The 23,354-nt window shown below is 32.8% G+C and overlaps 1 protein-coding gene across 1 annotated transcript; it reads right to left on the bottom strand.

The window, feature by feature from the left end:
- Positions 1-4,304: 4,304 nt before the first annotated feature.
- LOC136031671 (uncharacterized) lies at positions 4,305-23,176 on the bottom strand. The gene is made up of 5 exons (XM_065711347.1): positions 23,085-23,176; positions 17,376-18,007; positions 12,607-12,785; positions 9,044-9,170; positions 4,305-6,239 (listed from the first exon to the last, which is right to left on the bottom strand). Exons 1-5 carry the CDS (start codon positions 23,100-23,102, stop codon positions 6,068-6,070), a joined length of 1,128 nt encoding a protein of 375 aa, XP_065567419.1. The 5' UTR covers positions 23,103-23,176; the 3' UTR covers positions 4,305-6,067.
- Positions 23,177-23,354: the final 178 nt, after the last annotated feature.

Here is a 23,354-nt window from a genome sequence, read left to right as displayed (position 1 = left end):
TTCTGGTTTTAATAATCCCTGTAAGTTTGTTTTATTAATGAAATTTGTATGTACGATAAAAGTTTTTATCTTTGAGAATTCTTGCTCCAGGATAAAACTTCGATAGGTAATAATTTATGCAGTGAGATATCTAAAGCCAGTGCTATGTAACATCTTGAAGCCTATTTACATACGTATGCTCGTTCAGGACTGTTTTTAATATAAGTGCTAAATTCTGTGTAGTGAAGAGGAAAAAAATACTTTTAATCATATATGAAGGTGTACTATGTTCTAACCATAGCGATACTCTTGCTTTTATTTCATCTCTGATAGCACATTCAAGTTACAATAGAGTAAAAGACTCTATTACTAAATAATGCGTTATGAACAGGCCCAAGTATTATCTGATAATATCCTCTAAAGCATTATTTAACATGCAGGTGCATATCGAATGTAAGCAATTTCTAGTAATCAATTCCCCCCCCCCAGCAGGTCAATAATTGCATTCATATGGGAGCATGCAATCCTTTTATTCATTCTAGCAAGCGGGGATGGGGAATTTTTCTTACTTTCAACAAGTTATAGCGTTGAAAGTATTAGCCGAATCAAAACATTATCAACAATTTTTGGTCCAGATGGTCAAGGCTCTAGTCTGGTCATGGGGGCAAATATTTGGTCTTGTATTTGAATCCTAATGCGGACAAAAGTATTTAGATTATAAAGGTTCCTTGAGAAAAAAAGAAAAATACCTCGAAAGAAAATGAAATCTAATTAAGTATTATGTAACAACCCACATGTTCATTGTCATTACGTAACATCTCACGTGGATGTATCCTCAGTTACAACCAGGGATTACTCGTTTAACTAGTGGACTCTAACAAGTCCTAGGCTTACTACGTAAGATTCAAAAGTAGGCAAAAGCTATTACCTGACAAACAAACTCTGTTACATAACATGCAAAGATATCCTGACTTGGCAGGCATATGAAGTTCTTTTTTTAAAAACATTCAAAGAAATCCTGATTTTGTGGGCACCCTGAAGGTTTTTTAAACACTCGAAAAAACCCTTAGGCAAAAATTCTTGGGTAAAATTAAGTAGAATTATTCTTAGGTAAAAGTCATTTTTGGATAAAATTAGTTAAAACATTCCCTATTACATAACAAGCACCTGGGCCTGGAAGAAGCTGATGATAAAAGTGTCGTAATTAAAATTCGGAGGGATACTTAATTCGGAGGGATTCGCATATAAAAGTCATTATTGCGTCACTATTATCAGGACACCAATGGTATTGATTTTATGAATACTCTGATTTAGATGACGTCCAGTTTGACTCGTATATGATTCCTTCAAATGAAATTTTCTGCCGGTATATATAGTTTGCTTGATGTAGATAACTGCATACCTGTCCCCTATAAACAGGCTATCCACCTAATAATTACATCAGATGTCGTTCTACACTCGTGAGCCGTACCATCCTTAGGTATCTAGATGGTAGTGGTTCCAAGCCGGCTTAATTAATTCAATTCAATCAATTAAAACTTTTAGTGAATGTACCAGGAGTATTTTGCGGTCATTGCTCTGGGATTTGTGGCTCTGTACATAGTTTTAAGCCTATTGTAGTTGAAGCTATTTGAGAGGGTGGCCTCTTAAAATGACTTCAATCACAGTTTTCATAGGGTGGCTGAAAATCAGACGGAAGCTTCTTAAGCTAACTTGTGGTAATTATCAGTGTGGAAATAGAGACTTAGTTTAGTAATAAATATAAGGTTGTCAACTTTAAGAAGCCAATAACAGTCTCTTATCCCTCAAATAATACCATTTCCTTGAGTTATAATCGTGTTCGCCTCCATGGTCCTCCTATGAACTCTTTTGGCTATTAAATAAAAAAACAAGTTTTTTTAACTGAAAGTAAGGAGCGACATTAAAACTTAAAACGCACAGAAATTACTTCGTATATGAAAGAGGCTGCTTCCTCATCAACGCCCCGCTCTTTACGCTAAAGTTTGACTCTTTCTCTCAATTCTTCTTTTTAAAACAGTAAAAAACTTTAGCGTAAAGAGCGGGGCGTTGATGAGGAAGCAGCCTCTTTCATATACGAAGTAATTTCTGTGCGTTTTAAGTTTTAATGTCGCTCCTCACTTTCAGTTAAAAAAACTTGTTTTTTTATTTAATTTCTGAACGTTTTTGAATCAGTGCATGTTTTGATTTTGGCTCTCCGCAGAGGAATAATCAAAACGAAATTTACATATTTTTTTTTTTGGCTTAATGGCTTTCTCATAATTTTGATCGAATGATTTTGAGAAAAAAGAGCGGGGGACGAAACCTAGTTGCCCCCCGATTTTTTGGTTAATTAAAAAGGCAACTAGAACTTTTAATTTTTTACGAATCTTTTTATTGGTAAAAGATTTACGTAACTTATAAATTAGCTTACGTAAAGAACTTTTGTATTCTCATGTTTTTATTACATATATGAGGGGATTCGCCCCATCGTCAGTACCTCGCTCTTTACACTAAAGCTTAAATTTTATCCCAACTCATTAAGAATGACCCCCTGAATCACAAAAGCCGTAGAATAAGTAGTTGAAATTACTGAAAATACTTTAGCGTAAAGAGCGAGGTATTAGAAGGAGGTGAGCCCCTCATATGGGTAATAATTTCTGTTTGTTTTAAGTTTTATTGCTGTTCCTTACTTCCAGCTGAAAAAGCTTTTTCACTTTTATTTTTTAATTGTTTTTTTTTAAATAATGCTAGTAGCCTATATCCTGCTCTCCCTTCATGGAAATTTTCTTCTCCCATTACAAATTCTCTAAGGAAAGTTCCCCCAGCATATCCCCCTCTTCTCAACCCCTCCCCCAAACCAAAAAATCCTCCTGAAAACGCCTGTATACTTCCCAATAACCATTACTATATGTAAGCACAGGTCAAAGTTTGTAACTTGTTGCCCCTCCCACGGGGACTGTGGGGGAGTAAGTCGTCCCCAAAGACATAGTTATAAAGTTTTTCGACTAAGCTGAATAAAATGGCTATCTCAGAATTTTGATCCGTTGACTATGGGAAAATAATTAGCGTGGGAGGGGGCCTAGATGCCCTCCAATTTTTTTGGTCACTTAAAAAGGGCACTAGAACTTTTCATTTCCGTTAGAATGAACCCTCTTGCAACATTCTAGGACAACTGGGTCGATACAATCACCCCTGGGAAAAAGAAAAAACAAAAAAACAAAAAAACAAATAAACACACATCCGTGATCTGCCTTCTGGCAAAAAATGCAAAATTCCACATTTTTGTAGATAGGAGCTTGAAACTTCTACAGTAGGGTTCTCTGATACGCTGAATCTGATGATGTGATTTTCGTTAAGATTCTATGACTTTTAGGAGGCGTTTCCCCCTATTTTCTAAAATAACGCAAATTTTCTCAGGCTCGTAACTTTTGATGGGTAAGACTAAACTTGATGAAACTTATATATTTAAAACCAGAATTAAAATGCGATTCTTTTGATGTATCTATTGGTATCAAAATTCCATTTTTTAGAGTTTTGGTTACTATTGAGCCGGGTCGCTCCTTACTACAGTTCGTTACCACGAACTGTTTGATAGTCTTTAGCTCTCTCAGCCGGATCCGATCTCTTCTACTAAGGAATTCTCTAACCAAACTGTTTATCCGTATTAAAAATTATAGCACATCTCTTTTCAATGTTTGATTCGACTTTCTCTTTCTTATCTAACTGATTTAGAGCCCCCCTTTTTAGCCCGGATGTAAAAGGGCTAGAAAAGAGTAACCGAGCTGTCAAGGAATGATTAATGTGAAAATTAGTCTTCACCGAGGGACTAATTGTAGTAATCGTGATTCAAAAACTTTTATTCTTTATACTGGCTTGAAACTTCATACAGAAAATTTTGAAACAAATCAGGTTCTAAAATACATTGTTGTTTATTACAAATGCTACTACTAGAAAATAATTGCATTATCAAGCCACCTGAGATTAGCATAACTACGTATGCTCGTTCTCCACCAGATTTTGCTTTTTACCCCTCCACAAAGTTCCAATTTTCTGAATATCCTTACTTATGATGTCTTTTCACTCCATTTGGGGACGACAAGCTTTTCGTTTGGCCCCATATGGATGGCCAAAAAGTACTATGTTTGACAATCTATCACCTTAACCCGTAAAGCTTGGATGGGATCGCACCACATGGAACTAAAGGAACGCAACCTATATTTATTTTCTTTTATATCCTGCCTGTCGCAAAAATAAATACCCATTATTGATATAGTCATCACCTTATGGCAAAAAAACTGCAATAGCTGAAAAAAAAACAACAAATATATTCGTGATGCTTTATTTAAAAAAATACTAATTGTGATAAAATACAAGCAGATCTAATTACTTTGAAAGATTTTATTAGCGTAGATTACGGAAGCTGCTTTGACGACAAGATTTCAAAAATTGATCGGTGAAAAAGTTCAAAATAAAACAAAAGTTAGTGGACAGATGACAGATGAAATAATGATAATAATTTTAATTTTAGATTCTTTCTGACATATTTTTCTTTTCAATTTTTTTTTTTTTTGGTTTTCTACACAAATTCTGATTACCTAAAATCAAAATGTATTCTTGCTCGTTCTTCTTGTGCCCCATCAAAATCTAAAGATTACTACGATTGTAAAAAATCAGTTATCCCTTTTTAGTATTTTTGGACTTGCACCCACCCCTTGTGTAATAAACTAAGGTACTAAAATTGTCACCCTACCGCCATGTAGAAAAGGGAGGTTATCACCTTAAAATTTCTTATGTTCCGAGGGTGCTTGAAGAATAACAGCAAAACTACATTTTGAATAAAAAATGAAGTAAATGAGAAAAAAAGTTGATTCCGAAATTTCTAAGGCGTCACCCTGCATAGAAGTAAGAAACATTGGCAAATATATTCAAAATCAAATCCTGCTTTCTTGCTGAAGGTAATACGTTTCCACTTGGAAGAACCGACATGTTTTATTTAATTTGCTACGATCTTTAATCAAATTTTATTTTTTGAAACTAAAGGTTTATTTTTCAGTTTTCACCGGAGAATAATATATTACCACTGATAATATAATTATTGATTATAATTATATCAATAATACATTAATAACAATATATTGAAGTAGCCGCAAAAATATATTAAAGTAAATTATTAAAATAGATTGATATATTAAAAAATATATATATATAAAATATATTAAAATATATTAAAGTAACAATATATTAAAGTAGTAGTGATATTTTTTTAATAATATTATTAGAATTATATCACTAATCAATATTAAAACTTGAATTAAGAGCCAAACATTTAAACTTGAGAAAAGCGGAAGTATTTAGACATAACTTTTTTTTAACTTGAATTGTTCGCCAAACAAATTTAAATAAATCAGTTTGATTCATTAAAAGTAGTTTTGAAACTGGAGTTTTGAATCTCAAATGTATTTTTTTTTTTTTATTCTTGAAAAAATATAGATTTGTGACCCAAGAAGTATTTTCTTATTCATAGGCACGGCAAAGTTATCAATAAATTAGAAAAGTGAATATCAAATGCAAAATTTTCTCATTCTATGGTTCTTGAAACATATAAATTCGTGAGTTAAAAATATATAAAAATGCTCATTTTTTTTTTCTTTTTACAATCTGTTTCTATTAGAGAGATAAGAAGCTTTCCTAGTTCTTTTTTACTGTTATAAAATTTGTATAACTATTTTTTTTCAGTCCCTTTTTATTGAAATTTGCAAATAAGTGGGATTATTATTTTTTTATTTTTTTGTGGATTGTCCTTATATCCTTTGATGTTTGGAGGATTGTGCACAACTAAATTGCTGTCAAATCATGAGTAGTTATTTATTTTTTCTCTAAGTTTGGTGAGTCAGATAATCGAAAAACTAAGAATTAAAGCAATTATAAGAGGATGGGTGGAGGGGCAAGTGAGAGTGACAGAGCAATGGAGATAAAACAATAGAGAGGGAGAAGAATAATATTTGATGTTATTTTGTAGAATAATGAAAAAATCAATTATGAATTGAAGAAAAGAAAAAGGATGGATCAATAGATTATTTGTTTTTGCTTAATACTCCGGCACATGACAGGAACACGCTGATGGCACCTTAAATACGTCTACGAAGAGGCCTTGGTCAGGGTTACATGGATCCCAAGATAGGAGACGTTCATATATGTGCTTTTGTGTACAGCTACTTTTAAAACAGGGTGCAACAAGGCGGCAGTCAGTATCTGGATCCCTTAAAAAAAGCATAGAATTTAAAAACTAGAATAGTAATAAATAAATGGATATGGGAATACATTAATTAAGATTAAAAGTGCAATTTTGCAGCTCTTTCCAACATGAAATTTAATGCTATCGATTTCTTTTAATTGTTTTTGGATTATGAAATACTATTAATTACTATATTCAAAAATCTGACTGGGTGTATAACTGTTTTTGAAACAGGGTGCCACAAAATAGCAGCTTATGTTTGTGTGCCCTAAAAATTAAACAACAATCATGCATTGACTAATTGAAAAATTATCTTTTTTAAGTATACGAAAAATAGTGATAATTATTAAAAATTAACATAGTGCTAGTGAGCTGCACCTGCCTTTTACTGCAAAATTTACTGCAAAAAGTTTTAAACTTTTTTTTTAAAGTTAAAAACTTTTTGCAGTAAAAAACTTTTACTGCAAAAAGTTAGTTACTGCAAAATTACAAACTAATTAATAGCGCTATTACAAATTAATAAAATAATTAATTACTTTCTAATCATTGGAATAGTAATTAAATTGTTAGTAATAATGATATAGTAAATATTGATAAAAATTTTAAAGAGTTTTTTACTTTTATTCAATATCTTTACATTTTTTCTGTTGCTGTTAAATTATAAGTCTTTGCTAAAACCTATTGTCACAATATTCTGTGCACAGTCATTTTTCGAACATTAAGTAACAGAGTAAATAAAACAAGTAACACAGTAAATTTAACAATAAATAAAATTGTCGCAGTAGCCTTTTTTACCGCAGACGTTTATTTAATAGATATATTTATTTAGTTAAGTAGATACGAACTTCTTATATTCTAAATAATTGATTTTTATGTCAGGTTTAATTTTAAGACCAAGAATTGGTGTATAGGTCTCTTAAAAATTAATTGGACAACTAATTAAACGCCAGGTACAGCTGAAGCATTAGTGAGTTAGCACTTAAAGTAATTATATTTCTTTAGAAGGGTATATATACCTTAAAGAAAGGCTTTGCTAAGATATACAAATATAAAAACGTCCTACTATTAATATTTTCAGGTTTTATTCAGGATTTTGATGATTCAGATTATTTTCCTATTTTCTTTTTTTTTAATAAATCTAAATTAGTTTTCCGGTTACTAGAATTTCAGTTAAAAACACCTCAAAGCAATTTAACATAGTAGGCCTTAAGAATTTTGTGTTAGTCCAAGAATTTTTGTGAAGGACACAAAAAACCTTTAACAATTTAATTCCTCTAACCTGCTTCCTTGGATGTTGAAATTCCGTTTCTTAAATGATCCAAATTACAAATTACATATATTGGCTTACATGTTTTGGGATAAAACATTTGTGAATTTCCCATTGAAATTTTTTTTATCCTAACTGCCTTTAAATTGAGACTTCATTTTTTACTTTTAAGTTGTAGAGCAGCGTTTTCACAAAGGTTAGTTTTTTGGACTCCGTTTCTCTGAACCATTTGAACGAATTTGAAGCTCGTATAGCAGAATTTATTTCAGGGAGTGATACGGTATTAGGCAGGGACAAAATTGGTAAAACTCAAAAGTGAATAATTTACGTCATATACATAATATTTATAAAAAAAATTCGCATAAATGTAAAAATTTTAGAGAAAATGGCCCTGAGCTATCTCTTACCACACGCTGCTTGATGAGCATATTCCTGGGAATCACCTACTAGTATTTATTGTGTTCCAGAAAAATGTATTTATGTTACTTTATATTAGTTATACTTCATCTTTTTCAATCATACTTGTAATTTATATTTACAAACCCCCTTTTTAATCATTCACATTTAAAGTAAACATAAACAAGAATCAATTTTGTTCCTTCTCGATAGCAATTTTAAAAAAAAATGTGTTTTTTGTAAAGGACATCAGTTCAATCTTTAAAAATTTAAAGAAGAAATCTTCGTCTAGTTCCTTTCTTCTTCAACCTATATTTTACATTTATTTTTAATGTTATATTACATTTATAACATTTTAATGTTGCACTTAAACATTATATTTAGTGTCACGTTCTAATGTGCATTTGTGTGATTTTTTATATATATATATTTCAAACAAGTTTTAAATGTTAGTAAATTTCTTAAATATTTCGTGTGAACAGTGTTTTAGGTCTTAAGTACTAAAAATCTGCCGAATATACTGGTTTTAGCTGCTTAATTTGGCTTTAGTTATATTTTATTAAAATAAGCTTGCACACTTTAAAAATAATTTTTCTAAATGAATTTTTAAATAATTTTTTTAAATAACTTTTAAAGAGTTTTACAAGAATCTGCAATTTTGAAAAAAAGTTAAGTTAAAAGATTTATTTTGTTAAAAGAAAACAAGTTGAATCAAGCTTAAACTCTAAGTCCAAGCAAATTCAGTCCTAGATTTTGCGTACAAGACCAGTGGACGCTGTCCGTTACGCGTCAACCCAAAGTCAATGCAATATTTAATCCCTAAGCTTTATGACTATTTACCTAAAATCTACCCTAAGAATGACTTATGGACGAACGATAGATAGGCTTATCTATCAACAAATGAAAGGTCATCATTTTTATACAATCCTAAAAATTCCTTATGCCAGATTTGCCTCTCATTAACTTGGACCATCTGTGTTAGCTTTTTTTGCAATTAGCCATGGCTTGATGGCTGCAACTACTTGATTTTAACTTAATTAGTTGTTTTAAGCAAGTTGTTTTTACTATTGGCTGTGGTCTCCCGAAAACCCAGATTTTGCAAATTAATTTGTCAAGTTTTGCAAATTAAAGTCTGCAGATGAAAAATCTGTAAATTGGCATATTACCTGCAAGCTTCTGTCCTTATAGTTTGGGTATAATATTTAACATCTTGAACAATAACTCGCCATTGGCCCACAGCATTTCTGGCTCGGAATGGTTGAACATACCCGACTGAGGAAGGACAAATGTATCCTTAAAAAAAAGAAATTAGATCGAATTACTGTACAGGGTGTGTCAAAAGTAATTGAATTTAAATGTCAAGCCTAAAGATCATGCACTTTACTCATACTCATTCCACTCGACCATTTGAACTCAGCTCTCATTCAGTTTCACCTTATTTAAATCAACTCCTTATCCATCATAAAGTGTTCCTTCTAAATAAAAGCCAAAATAAATGGAAAACGGATGACCAAACAGTATCCTTGTATCCCTGTATCCCTGTACCAATCTGTATCGGAGGAAACTGCTGACAGTAAACCTAATCTTCGAATCTTCCATTTCAATTTCAAGGACTTACTTCTTACTCTAAATTTTTTTTAATGTATTTTATTCTCTGTAATATATTTCTGACCTTTTTCAGGGTACATGTGAAACTGGGGAGCTTGCGGTCAACTATATTCCCACATGAAAAGTGGCCCTTTTCAAGGAAATTACTGTCTAGCAAATGACACAGCATTCACATGAGATTCTGATTACTGGTCAATTCTTCTGGGCTCAGTCTGTTTTTACGGGCGCTTTTGTGATGAAAAGCCTCTTTCTAGCTAATTTATCTATCATGGATTGCCTTCCCGCAGTAGCATAATATTGGTAGGCATGAATATATGATGAGTTGGACGTATTAGGCTTGAGACTGTCTGTGCACGATTTCAACTCTTGTTCATAGAAGAGCTTCGCCAAGTGCTGAAAACCATGTTGTGACCAAGATGGACACACGATTTCACGAGGCCTCCATTCATACTGGATGTCCCAGGAACTTCTTGGTGTCTGGTTCTTAAGCGCGTCGATGTAGACTTAAGAATATATTTTGGTCTTCGTTCTGCACTCCGTAATTACTATAGTAACTACGTATAGCAATCCGTAATTACTTTTCCTAAGGCCAAAATAATTTCAATAATTTAAAGTAGATGAACATTGGAACTTGGAATGTTACGACGTAAAAAATAACTATCGTATCAACATTTTGACTGACGAATTCAGATGATTTGAACTGGACTTATGACGAGTTTCATAAATTTATATCCCAGGGGTAGGAAGCATAAAATTATGTGACACTGAATTTATTTACTCAAGCAGGAAGGATAGCGCATATAGACATGGGGTAGGATTCATGATGAATAAGAAAGGTGCCAAGTCTTGGTTAGGCTGGGAAATGATTAATAGTGTAATACTAATTGCTCATTTTATGACTAAAGAGTTCAGATTATCAGTTATAGTAGTATATGCTCCTGTAGAACTGACTGACGTAGATACTAGTCACTCAGATGAATTTTACTTATAGTTACAGGAGCAAATAGACAAGGTCCTAAGTAGAAACATGGTGTTTTACTAGGATATTTAACGCCCAGTTTAGAAGAAATAGGGATAAATGGTACCTTAGCTTAGGTAAATTTGGTGTAGGAAAAGGAAACAGTAATGACTACAGACTTTTGCAATTTTATAGGTATAACAATCTAGTTATAACGAATACGGTGTTTGGTCATAAAATGGCCAACATGTTAACATGTTATTCACGTGATGGTAAGACATCAAAACTTATCGATTATGTAATAGTAACCGAAGAATGGCAGGATCAATACAAGATACTCTGGTATGTATAGGATTGCTATTATTAATGTTAAGAGTAAAGATCACCATCTAGTGGTGTCTAGGGATGTGAAATTTTGGGAGGGTAACTGTATACCATGAGGCTATGATGCTAGTTGACTCCAAGATGGGAATTTGAGAGAGAAAAAACTTTCCTAGAACAGTTGAATACTAAACTAGAGTGATTAAAATTTGACAACGTGGAAGATGGGAAGTGGAGAAAGAATCAATATATGAACTAAGAAGGTGTGAAATGGAGGTCATGGATGAAATTGCCGAGGATCTTGCAGATGCAGCTAGAAGACATAATAGTTAAGTGCTGTTAAATTATAGTTGTAATAGTAGTACTAGTTATATTGTATTAGATCAGGAAATGTTTTTATTTAAATTCCAGTTTGTTATTATTTATTACAGTAAGATTCAACACTTTTTGTGGATCTTCAGATTCGGTGGATCTTTGTTTATAGATTAGATGATCAATCATTTCTTTTGAAGTGAAGTGAATCACCAAAAGACCCCCTTTGTGTTTTAACGCCTTAGGATCCATGCACTTCCACTATTGGAATTTCACAATTCGTTGCGAAAAGTTTACTACGTCCTTTTTCTATCAATCAATCTAAAAAAAAATCACAAACTGAATTTATACTTTCAACCGATTGCTCTTCAGTTAATGTTCCTCCGAGTAATTCTTCACATAGTTTTATTCAATGTTCTCTCATAAACCTTCTAATGTCTGTCCAGTAGCATTCTGTGCGGACACAATGGATGATGAGGTGTGCTAAGGTATCTATCTGACCACAATAGATGCAATTCGGATCTTCTCCATAGAAACGAGAAAGATATGATCTTGTAGCTGCATCTTGTGACCTAAGTCGAAATGCAATTTTTCTTCTTCTCTTGATAAACTTTCATATAACTTATTTTCATATTTTCTTCTGGTCTTCTTTGTAATTCAAAGTTTTCCAGAGAGGTTTCTATTTTCTTCAAAGCTAAACTGTTTTATCTGCTGTATTATGTCTTCTATCTGGAATAGTATTGTCGTTGTCGTTGTTTGCATTATTTCCATGTCTGCACTGGCGGCCATTTTCGCTTCCAAGTCAGCTTGTTCATTACCATCGATCAATCATTTCTTTTCAGACGTGTTCTTGATTTCTTTAAAGTTTCTGCCAATATTTTTAATTATTTATGGCATGTTTAGTGTCTAATTACTTTTGGATATACAGTAGCTAAGAGGCGAGCATATCTATCTTATGCAGTTGTACCCAAGAGTGCCAAGAGTCCTATTAAATTTGGAAAATTCTTATTTTTGGTATTTTCTTTGAAGTATCAGAAAAAAAATTCTTCTCCCCGATTAAGAGAAAAAACACTTTCTTTTGTATCTTCACTAAAAAACAGTTGAAAATCCTTGTTTTCCTCCCCATAGTTTTTCGTGAATCAACATTCCTGGTTGCAATATACTCCATCCTTTGTGGCTCTTAATGAAAATTAATCTTCTAAGCTTAGAGTATTTTCGAAACTTACAAGTGAATTTCAAAAATTTTTGGTTGCTTGAAGGATAAAATAATGAAAAATAACATGGAGCTTGGGCAGACAAAAATATGAGACTTCTGAAATCTTTTTAAAATATAGCAAATATAAACTTCTTATTATAACTAAGAAAAAGAAATTTTATTGAAGTGACGCTAATTTTTCCGTCATAAAAAAGTACCATAATAATTATAAACACAGATACAACCTAGAATATATGCTGTCTTGCATGGTCTTCCCCTCCCCCACAGCCCTTATAAAAACCAAATTTTAGAACAAAGTATTTTGAAAAATGTACCTTCAGGTCCAGACCAATGACTTTTGTCGAACGTATCAGGGTGAAAAAAATCGTAATTGAATTTTGTTTCTTGGTAGCTATCGATGGTGTCCACAAGGTCATCAGCTGATTGACTTGCAACATCAGAATACTTATTGATGAATTCATAATCCTTTTCTATAGCTGCCTCAATTTCATACCTTAAGTTAAAAAAAGGTAAAATTTATTTTAAATACCTTCGATACCTGCCTTATTGGTATAGGGTCCCTAAGATTTCCCTAATGTTCAGTGCAACTGATTTACTAAGGCCTTATATTAAGTTGAGTTCCAGGTTGGATGAATAAGCCTACCGGCTGTTTGGTCCTTTCCATTCTCTTATAAGATTGTTTTTATTTGCATTCAATGTTTTTTTTTTATATATTTTAGCATTCTTATAATAAACTTTCAAAGAACCTCTTGCTTATTAATTATACTGATTCCCTATGTAATTAAAGTTTTCTGTATAATTGAGTATATTTTACTTAAGCACAGTGTTCCTATTTATATATAATATATATTGACGAAAAACAGGACAAAATGTTAAAACAACTTATTACTTGATACTTAAAATGATTCAATAGATGATTGAATCTCTCCAGTACCAATAAAAGCCTTTTGAGCCTAATTTACCGAGATAGATTTTTTTTATACGTTTTTAAATTTTTTTGGCATTAGGAAATTTTGGAGTAAGAAACAGAGTAGGTTAAACGTGGTCAAACATTTCGTCGCAACAAATTGTAAGTAAGGAGTGACTCGGCTCAACAGTAACCAAAACACTAGAAACAGAGTTTTAATATCAGTAGATACATGAAAAGAATTATCTTATTATGATGGTTCCAAATATATGAGATTCATGATTCAAACAAAATGGTTATCTCAAAATTTTGATCAGAAAACAGCGTGGCTGAGGGACTAGTGGCCTTTAAATATTTTTAGTCCCGAATGGTCCTTAGAAGATGGAGACCTAAGAGACTTAAGGGCCACTAGCCCACCTACCAATCACCTTTTCCCCCAAAGTTTTCTGAACAAAATTTTGAGATAAACATTTTGTTCAGCGTTGTTGAAAGATACAGTGACTGTCTTTTTAAGGGTAACATTGGCTCCCACAGCGCTTGAGGAAATGGTCCATTTTATCGCGGATAATAACTGTTACTGGGAAGTTTACAGATATTTTTGTGCGAGAAGAGAGGATTTTATGCTTAGGGTGGTTTTCATAGGGAGTATCTTCTGCGGGGAGAGAAACTTCCGAGGGTGAACCTTCCATGGGAAATGTTTCACTATTTGACAAAATTCCTATACTGAATTAAATAAAAAAAAAACTGATTTTTTTAGCTGAAAGTAAGGAGCGACATTAAAACTTAAAACGAACAGAAATTACTCCGTATATGAAATGGGTTGTCCCCTCCGCAATCCCTCGCTCTTTATGCTAAAGCTTTTAATTGTTTTAAAAAGTAGAATTGTGCAAAGAGTCAAACTTTAGCGTAAAGAGCGAGGGATTGCGGAGGGGACAACCCATTTCATATAAGGAGTATTTCTGTTCGTTTTAAGTTTTAATGTCGCTCCTTACTTTCAGCTAAAAAAATTAGTTTTTTTTTTATTTAATTTCGGAACGTTTTTGAATTAATGCATGTTTGGTTTTGGCTCTCCTCACATATTAAAATGAAATTTGTAGATTAATTCTTTTTTGGCTAAATGGCTTTCTCTTAGTTTTGATCAGACGATTTTGAGAAATAAGGGGCGGAGAACGCGGCCTAGTTTCCCTCCAATTTTTCGGTTGCTTAAAAAGGCAACTAGAACTTTTAATTTTTAACGAATGTTTTTATTAGTAAAAAATATACGTAACTTAAGAATTAACTTACGTAACAAACTTTCATAACCTTATATTTTTATTATGTATACGAGGGGGTTTGTACCCTCGTTAATACCTCGCTCTTTAAACTAAATCGTAAGTTTTGTCCCAATTCTTTAAGAATGACCCCTGAATCAGAAAGGCCATAGAATAAATAGTTGAAATTACTAACAATACTTTAGCATAAAGAGCAAGGTATTTATCTCCTCCTAAATACCTCGCTCTTTATGCTAAAGTATTTTTAGAACCCCTCTATGCGTAATAATCTCTGTTCGTTTTAAGTTTCAATGCTACTTCTTCCTTTCATTTGAAAAAAACGTTTTCATGTTTATTTTTCATTGTTTTCTTATAGTAATGCTAGAGAATCCTGCGCCCTTTTCATTGAATTTTTCTTCCCCCATGACAGATTCCTCCAAGAAAAGATCCTCCAACATTGCCCCCTCTCCACAGCCCCACCCCCAAACAAAATAAAATCCCCCTGAAAACGTCTGTACACTTCCCAATAACCATTACTATAAGTAAACACTGGTCAAAGTTTGTAACTTGCAGCCCCTCCCCCAGGGATTGTGGGGGAGTAAGTCATCCCCAAAGACATAGTTATTATGGTTTTCGACTATGGTGAACAAAACGGCTATCTCAAAATTTTGATCGATTGACTTTGGGAAAAAATGAGCGTGGGAGGGGGCCTAGATGCCCTCCAATTTTTTTGGTCACTTAAAAAGGGCACTAGTATTTTTCATTTCCGTTATAATGAGCCCTCTTGCGACATTCTAGGACCACTTGGTCGATACGATGACCCATGGGAAAAAAAAACAAAAAACAAACAAACAAACACGCACCCGTGATTTGTCTTCTGGCAAAAAATACAAAATTCCACATTTTTGTAGATGCTACTTGTGTATAAATTCTTCTCCCCGATTAAGAGAAAAACACTTTCTTTTGTATCTTCACTAAAAAACAGTTGAAAATCCTTGTTTTCCTCCCCATAGTTTTTCGTGAATCAACATTCCTGGTTGCAATATACTCCATCCTTTGTGGCTCTTAATGAAAATTAATCTTCTAAGCTTAGAGTATTTTCGAAACTTACAAGTGAATTTCAAAAATTTTTGGTTGCTTGAAGGATAAAATAATGAAAAATAACATGGAGCTTGGGCAGACAAAAATATGAGATAAAATATGAGCTTGAAACTTCTACAGTAGGGTTCTCTGATACGCTGAATCTGATGGTGTCATTTTCGTTAAGATCCTTCCTCCTATTTTCCTAAATAAGGCAAATTTTCTCAGGCTCGTAACTTTTGAAGGATAAGACTAAACTTGATGAAACTTATATATTTAAAATCAGCATTAAAATGCGATTCTTTTGATGTAGCTATCAACCAAATTTGTATGTGGAAGTGTTCCAGGGAAATTGTGCGGGGGGATTTTCAGCGGGTTTGAATTTCCGTGAAAATATTTCCAAGGAAGGGGGGAGGTTGCACTGATCAGAAAAACGATTGGAAATTAAAACTATTTCAAATGAAAGTATTATTCAGGCTGAATCATCCTCAAGAAATTTTAAGGGGGAGGGGGAATTTTCTGTGGGGATGGAAGTGTCGGGGGAAATTTTATGGGGTCGGGGTGTATTTTAGGTGGGTGTAACATTTCATCAGGAGTTTCTTGTGAGAAGAGGGAATTTTTCTTGGAGGGCGAGCCGGATTTACCGGCGTTGACATTAAACAAAAAAAGTAAGTAGAAACTATTCAGTATACGAATGGATTGCCCCCCTCCACATCCCCTAGGTTAAGCTTAAATTATTTGTCTCAATTTCTTAGGATCGACTCCTGAAACACAAGGGACGTTTAATTAAAATTAAACTTCTTTAAAGTGAGACTTTTTTTAAAGTGTTAAAAACCTAGTGTTTAGAGCTAGGTATAGAGGAAAGAGGCAACTCCCTCGTCACTGAATAATTTTTGTTCGTTTTGAGTTTTGATGTTGCTTCTTACTTTCAGCTGAAAAAACTTGTTTTTTTCAGTTAATAAAAGATGACAATAAAGACAGCAGAAAAATGCTCTGTCTTACTGCATGAATTTTTTTTTAACTTCTGTTTATTTTCGGTTTTTAGCTGTTTTCATTGATTTGTTATTTCCCTTGATAAAATTCAAATTCTTATTCCAAGTCATGCTTACAGTGGAAGGATAAGTATTAATAAAATTGTATGTAAGTTTGAAATCTTCAATAGTAAGAGACTAGATGTGCCTTTACAGTAGGCTATTTTCTTAATTAGTTCGACGTTATAGTTAGACGAAATACGATCAGAATAATGATAATAGCCATAAGATGGGAAAGAAGGAAAATTAAAATAGCCAGAAAAGCTAATAATACTGTAAATGTAACATAAGTAAAGCCCAAAAGGCGACTATTCCATGTTCTGTTGACAAAATTTGAGTATGACCGTCCAACCCGTTGCCACCTTAGTAGCAACTGCTAAAAAGAAGACGACAACGTAAAAACAGCAGCAAACTCCTGGTTATTAGAGCTTGCGGCAAGTTCTTATAAAGAACTTGTTTCAAAAAACTTGGTAACTATGTTGAAAAATGAGTAAAGTATGCACTTTCTGAAATAAATTTACTTTTATTAAATAATTATTCGTTGTGTACTTATGTTCAAACGGATCTTAATTAAAAAATACACCTCATATACGCATATACATGTATATATATATATATATATATATATATATATATATATATATATATATATATAAATATATATATATATATATATATATATACATATATATATATATATATATATATATATATATATATATATATATATATATATATATATATATATATATATATATATATCACTTTAACTGTTTGTCTCTCAAAAGCCTATAATGCAATAATATAAAGCTTACTTTGGATATTCATAATCATCAAAGCAAAATATTGCGCCTTTGTCCTTAGCGCAAGCGGGAGCGTAAGTAGGATCACAATATGAGGGTTTATTATAAGCACTGGAGCCGCCATAGCTTGCCTTATATGATGGTTTATGTTCAGAGTGAGGCTTATACCCAGGTTTCGAATTGTACCCAGAGTCACTCTTTGATTTATATACATAATCTTCTTTGTGATCATATTTGTGATTGTCTGGCTTATGGTCATGTTTTCCTTTTTGTTTATATTCTGGTTTGTAGCTTGATCCATATTTCTCAGTTGTATGGCCATAACCAGGTTTACTATAGCTAGACTCATATTTTGGCTTATAGACGGAGGGGCCGTAGGATGATTCTGGCTTATTATATTTATCTTTATAGTTATATTCTGGCTTGTAACTTGCTCTATATTTTTCCGTTGTGTAATCATAACCAGGTTTTGAGTACCCTGGGGACTCATATTTTGGCGTATAGACTGGGGTGTCATATGGTGCTTCTTTGGAATAGGTGTAATCCGATGGCTCGGTTTTCATTTGTTCGTCTACTTTGTAGTTTTCTGTTGAACCTTCTGGCGTTTTGCATCTAACTATGACCACAGATATACACACAAAGGCCTGTAAAAGAAAGAATATTCAGGAAAACAAAATTCCGGTACAATTCTACAAAAAAAAAAGCATAAGTAAAAATTCCAGAAACGAGTTTTGGAATATTTTTGGCCATATTTTTTATGTTTCCGAATGTAGAGCCTACTGATAGAAAAAGTTTGGATACCTATTATATTGTTTGAATATGTTTGGATATCTATGTGGATGTATATTGAATATATTTGAATCAGGGCACTTTCCAGGATTTTTTTTCGTTGGGGGGGGAGGGGGTGGTAAAAAAGAATGTTTTCGAAGGGTTAAATTTTTTTTAAACAACACAAAGTCGTTTATATTCATGTTTTTACAAGTCAAACAAGCGTTTTGGAGAGGTGAGGGGGGCTAAGCACCTTAACTCCCCTGAATACGGGCATGGTTTGAAAATATATGGAATGTGTTGGGAAATTTAAATTTGCTATACACTTGTGTGTTATGCATCGCCCAATGGAAGGTCTGTCTCCCAAATGTCAATAGATAAAGCCTAATGTCTATCATCAGGAAGTCAAATATCAAACAGTTCGTGGTAACGAACTGTAGTAAGGAGCGACCCGGCTCAATAGTAACCAAAACTCTAAAAAATTGAATTTTGATATCAATAGCTACATCAAAAGAATCGCAGTTTAATGCTGATTTTAAGTATATAAGTTTCATCAAGTTTAGTCTTACCCATTAAAAGTTACGAGCCTGAGAAAATTTGCCTTATTTAAGAAAATAGGGGCAAACACCCCCTAAAAGTCATAGAATCTTAACGAAAATGACACCATCAGAGCTCCTCCTTCAAAAATTTCCTTCAAGCTCCTATCTACAAAAATGTGGAATTTTGTAATTTTTGCCACAAGACAAATCACGGGTGCGTGTTTATTTATTTATTTTTATTATTTTTTTTTCCAGGGGTCATCGTATCGAGCAAGTGGTCCTAGAATGTCAAAAGAGGGCTCATTCTAACGGAAATAAAAGTTCTAGTGCCCTTTTTAAGTGACCAAAAAAATTGGAGGCCATCTGGGCCCCCTCCTACGCTCAATTTATCCCAAAGTCAACGGATCAAAATTTTGAGATAGCCATTTTGTTCAGCATAGTCGAAAATCATAATAACTATGTCTTTGGGGATGACTTACTCCCCCACAATCCCCGGGGAAGGGGCTGCAAGTTACAAACTTTCACCAGTGTTTACATATAGTAATGGTTATTGGGAAGTGTACAGACGTTTTCAGGGGGATTTTATTTTGTTTCGGGGTGGGGCTGATGGGAGGGGGATATGTTGGAGCATATTTCCTTGGAGGAATCTGTCATGGGGGAAGAAAAATTCAATGAAAAGGGTTCAGGATTTTCTAGCATTACCATAAGAAAACAATGAAAAATAAACATGAAAGCTTTTTTTTCAAATGAAAGGAAAGAGTAGCATTCAAACTTAAAACAAACAGAGATTATTACGCATATGAGGGGTTCTAAAAATACTTTAGCATAAAGAGCGAGGTATTTAGGAGGAGATAAATACCTTGCTCTTTATGCTAAAGTATTTTTAGTAATTTCAACTATTTATTCTTCGGCCTTTCTGATTCAGGGGTCATTCTTAAAGAATGCGATTTAGTGTAAAGAGCGAGGTATTAACGAGGGTACAAACCCCCTCGTATACATAATAAAAATATAAGATTATGAAAGTTTGTTGCGTAAGTTAATTCTTAAGTTACGTACATTTTTTACTAATAAAAACATTCGTTAAAAATTAAAAGTTCTAGTTGCATTTTTAAGTAACCAAAAAATTGGAGGGCAACTAGACCTCCTTCTCCACCCCTTGTTTCTCAAAATCGTCTGATCAAAACTAAGAGAAAGCCATTTAGCCAAAAAAAGAATTAATATACAAATTTCATTTTAATAATTTATGTGCGGAGAGTCAAAACCAAACATGCATTAATTCAAAAACGTTCAGAAATTAAATAAAAAAAAACTAATTTTTTTAGCTAAAAGTAAGGAGCAACATTAAAACTTAAAACGAACAGAATTTACTCCGTATACGAAATGGGTTGTCCCCTCCGCAATCCCTCGCTCTTTACGCTAAAGTTTGACTCTTTGCCAGAATTCTATTTTTTAAAACAATTAAAAGCTTTAGTGTAAAGAGCGAGGGATTTCGGAGGGGACAACCCATTTCATATACGGAGTAATTTCTGTTCGTTTTAAGTTTTAATGTCGCTCCTTACTTTCAGCTAAAAAAATTAGTGTTTTTATTTAATAACTAAAAGATCGAAGTCCTTGATTGAACATTAATCTTATATTTTAAAAGTTGACTTGTTTAGATAACTTTTTTAAACTATTTACCTACTAATTTCGTTATAATCAAACAGCTCATGGTAACGAACTGTAGCAAGGAGCGACCTGGCTCAATAGTAAACGAAACTCTAAAAAAACGGAATTTTGATGCTAAAAGATACATCAAAATAATCGAATTTTTCATGCTGATTTTAAATATATAAGTTTCATCAAATTCAGTCTTTGTAATCAAAACTTACGAGCCTGAGAAAATTTGCCTTATTTTGGAAAATAGGGAGAAACACCCCCTAAAAGTCATAGAATCTTACCGAAAATCACATCATCGCATTCAGCGTATAAGAAAACTCTGTTTCTAAGACTTTAGGCTCCTATCTACAAGAAAGTGGAATTTCGTATTTTTTGCCAGAAGACAGATCACGGGTGCGTGTTTATTTGGGTTTTTTTCCAGGGGTCATCGAATTGACCAAGTGGTCCTAGAATGTCACAAGAGGGCTCATTCTAATGGAAATGAAAAGTTCTAGCACCCTTTTTAAGTGACCGAAAAATTTGAGTGCACTTATGCCCCCTCCCACACTCATTTTTTCCCAAGGCCAACGGATTAAAATTGTTAGATAGCCATTTTGTTCAGCATAGTCGAAAACCATAATAACTATATCTTTGGGATGAGTTACTCCCCCACAGTCCCTGGGGAAGGGGCTACAAGTTGCAAAATTTGACCAGTGTTTACATACAGTAGTGGTGATTGGGAAGTGTGCAGACATTTTCAGGGGGATGTTTTAGTTTGGGGGGGTTGAGGGGAGGGGGCTATGTTTGAGGATTTTTCCTTAGAGGAAAATTTCATGGGGGAAGAAAAATTCAATGAAAAGGTAACAGAAGTTTCTAGAATTACCATAAAAAAACAATAAAAAAATAAACATGAAAAAGTTTTTTGAATTGAAAGTAAGGAGTAGCATTAAAACTTAAAACAAACAGAGATTATTACGCATATGAGGGGTTCTTCTCCTCCTAAGAACTTCGGTCTTTATGCTAAAGTATTTTTAGTAATTTCAACTATTTATTATGCAGCCTTTCTGATTCAGGGGTCATTCTGAAATAATTGGGACAAAACTTAAGCTTTAATGTAAAGAGCGAGGTATTAACGAGGGGACAAACCACCTTATATATATAATAAAAATATAATAAGGTAGAAGAAGCTTTCTACGCAAGTTAATTCTTAAGTTACTTATATTTTTTACTAATAAAAACGTTCGTTAAAAATTAAAAGTTCTAGTTACCTTTTTAAGTAACCGAAAAATTGGAGGGCAAGTAGACCTCTTTCCCCACCCCTTATTTCTCAAAATCGTCTGATCAAAACTAAGAGAAAGCCATTAAGCCTAAAAGGATTAATCTGCGAATTTCATTTTATTAATTTATGCGTGGAAAGCCAAAATCAAACATGCATTAATTCAAAAACGTTCAAACATTAAATAAAAAAACTATTTTTTTTAACTGAAAGTAAGGAGCGACATTAAAACTTAAGACGAACAGGATACGGCCTTGATAGTGGTCACCCGAATATTCAAAATAATCTCTGCATGTTATGTGTCTTAACAAGACTCTTATTATAACTAAAAAATATGTTCAAAATCAAAGATTTATTTATGCACCAAAAATTTTTAGGAAAACCTAATTTAACATTATATGGATTAAATAATGCACCTGTTGTGTTATAACTAGATTGTATTTATGCATATTTTTTACCATAATAATATGTGTAGACATTGATCTTGCCCCTCTCTCATCCCTCATTACTCCCCTTTGTTTTTTCTTTAACGATTTTAGTCTTGTGTTTTTTAAGACACCATTTTTGGAATAGATTCTACTTTTACAAGAATAGTTTTCAAAGATAAAATATCCTTTTAATATAGATCGTTTCCATTTTATAAATAAAGCTGGAAAAAACTTTATATCCAGATTAAGCTTAAATTATGTATTCAACACATTTTGAAATTTAGAAAACTGACAACTTGACATATTTCGAAAGGAGAATTCTTGACATTCACGACATACTGAGAAACTTTACATAATTCAAAAGAACACAACCTGTTTAAAAAAACAAACCACAAAATATAGCGAACGTGCGGTAATGGCCAAAAAGAATGTTTCTTGTGTGAAATCACGGTGTGTATGAATCCTCCTTAATGTACTGTTTTAATTAAATGACTGCTACTTCAAATGGTAGGGTCAAGTTATAAGAGTGGGAAAAGCCACTAGTGTCAACAAATTAAATCACCAACGGCATCTACTGCTTGGCGTTTATTAGCAGGTTTCTCAAGCTTTGTAATTGTTTATGTTTTTTTTTCAGAAACTGAGATCAGACACCAATTGCTGCACTGATTTTTTCAATCATCCGAATTGTGCGAATTTTATCGTGTTATTGCATTAAAACATGCCAGGAAACACCAAACGCTAGATGGCATTGGTGAATTTTGGTTGACACTGACACAAGTTTACGCTCTTGTAAGCTACCTATGCTCTTTGTGCTGCACAACATCCATTAGTTCTTAGACAATTCTATGAAGAATAACTTTAGAATGAATCTATAATGCTAATTTATATTGTGTTTAACATTATTGTAACGAACAATAAATCTAAATTCACATAGGGAAGTTAAGACAGGGAATTTTTCATTAAAAGTATTAGCCTCGACAGGAACTGTGTCTCAGGCATATGTGTTTCGGATGATTTTCAAGAAGCTTATTCGAAATTCACATGTATACTTTCTAAAACTAGAGTGAATATTTACCAATTTAATAAGAATCATTTCTACTCCGTTCTCTGTAATAAACTAAACTAGAATATAGACTATTTTAATTTACTAAAAAGTTTGAAAATATCACTTCTTAAAAGCAAGGACGTTTTAAAGTTAAATGACCGTTTAACCTTGTTTTGCTTATTCCCATCATATTCGGATAAAATAAAATAAAAGTTGCGGTATTAATTTTGACACTTTTATTAATTTATTTGCGCATAATGTGCGAGATATGCGGAAATAGGGTGATATAATCAGTTAATT

The sequence above is a fragment of the Artemia franciscana genome, chromosome 10, assembly GCF_032884065.1.
Source record: "Artemia franciscana chromosome 10, ASM3288406v1, whole genome shotgun sequence".
NCBI classification, from domain to species: Eukaryota; Metazoa; Arthropoda; class Branchiopoda; order Anostraca; family Artemiidae; genus Artemia; species Artemia franciscana.
Note: the sequence above shows the minus strand (reverse complement) of the source record. Positions and strands in the feature narration are given on the sequence as shown.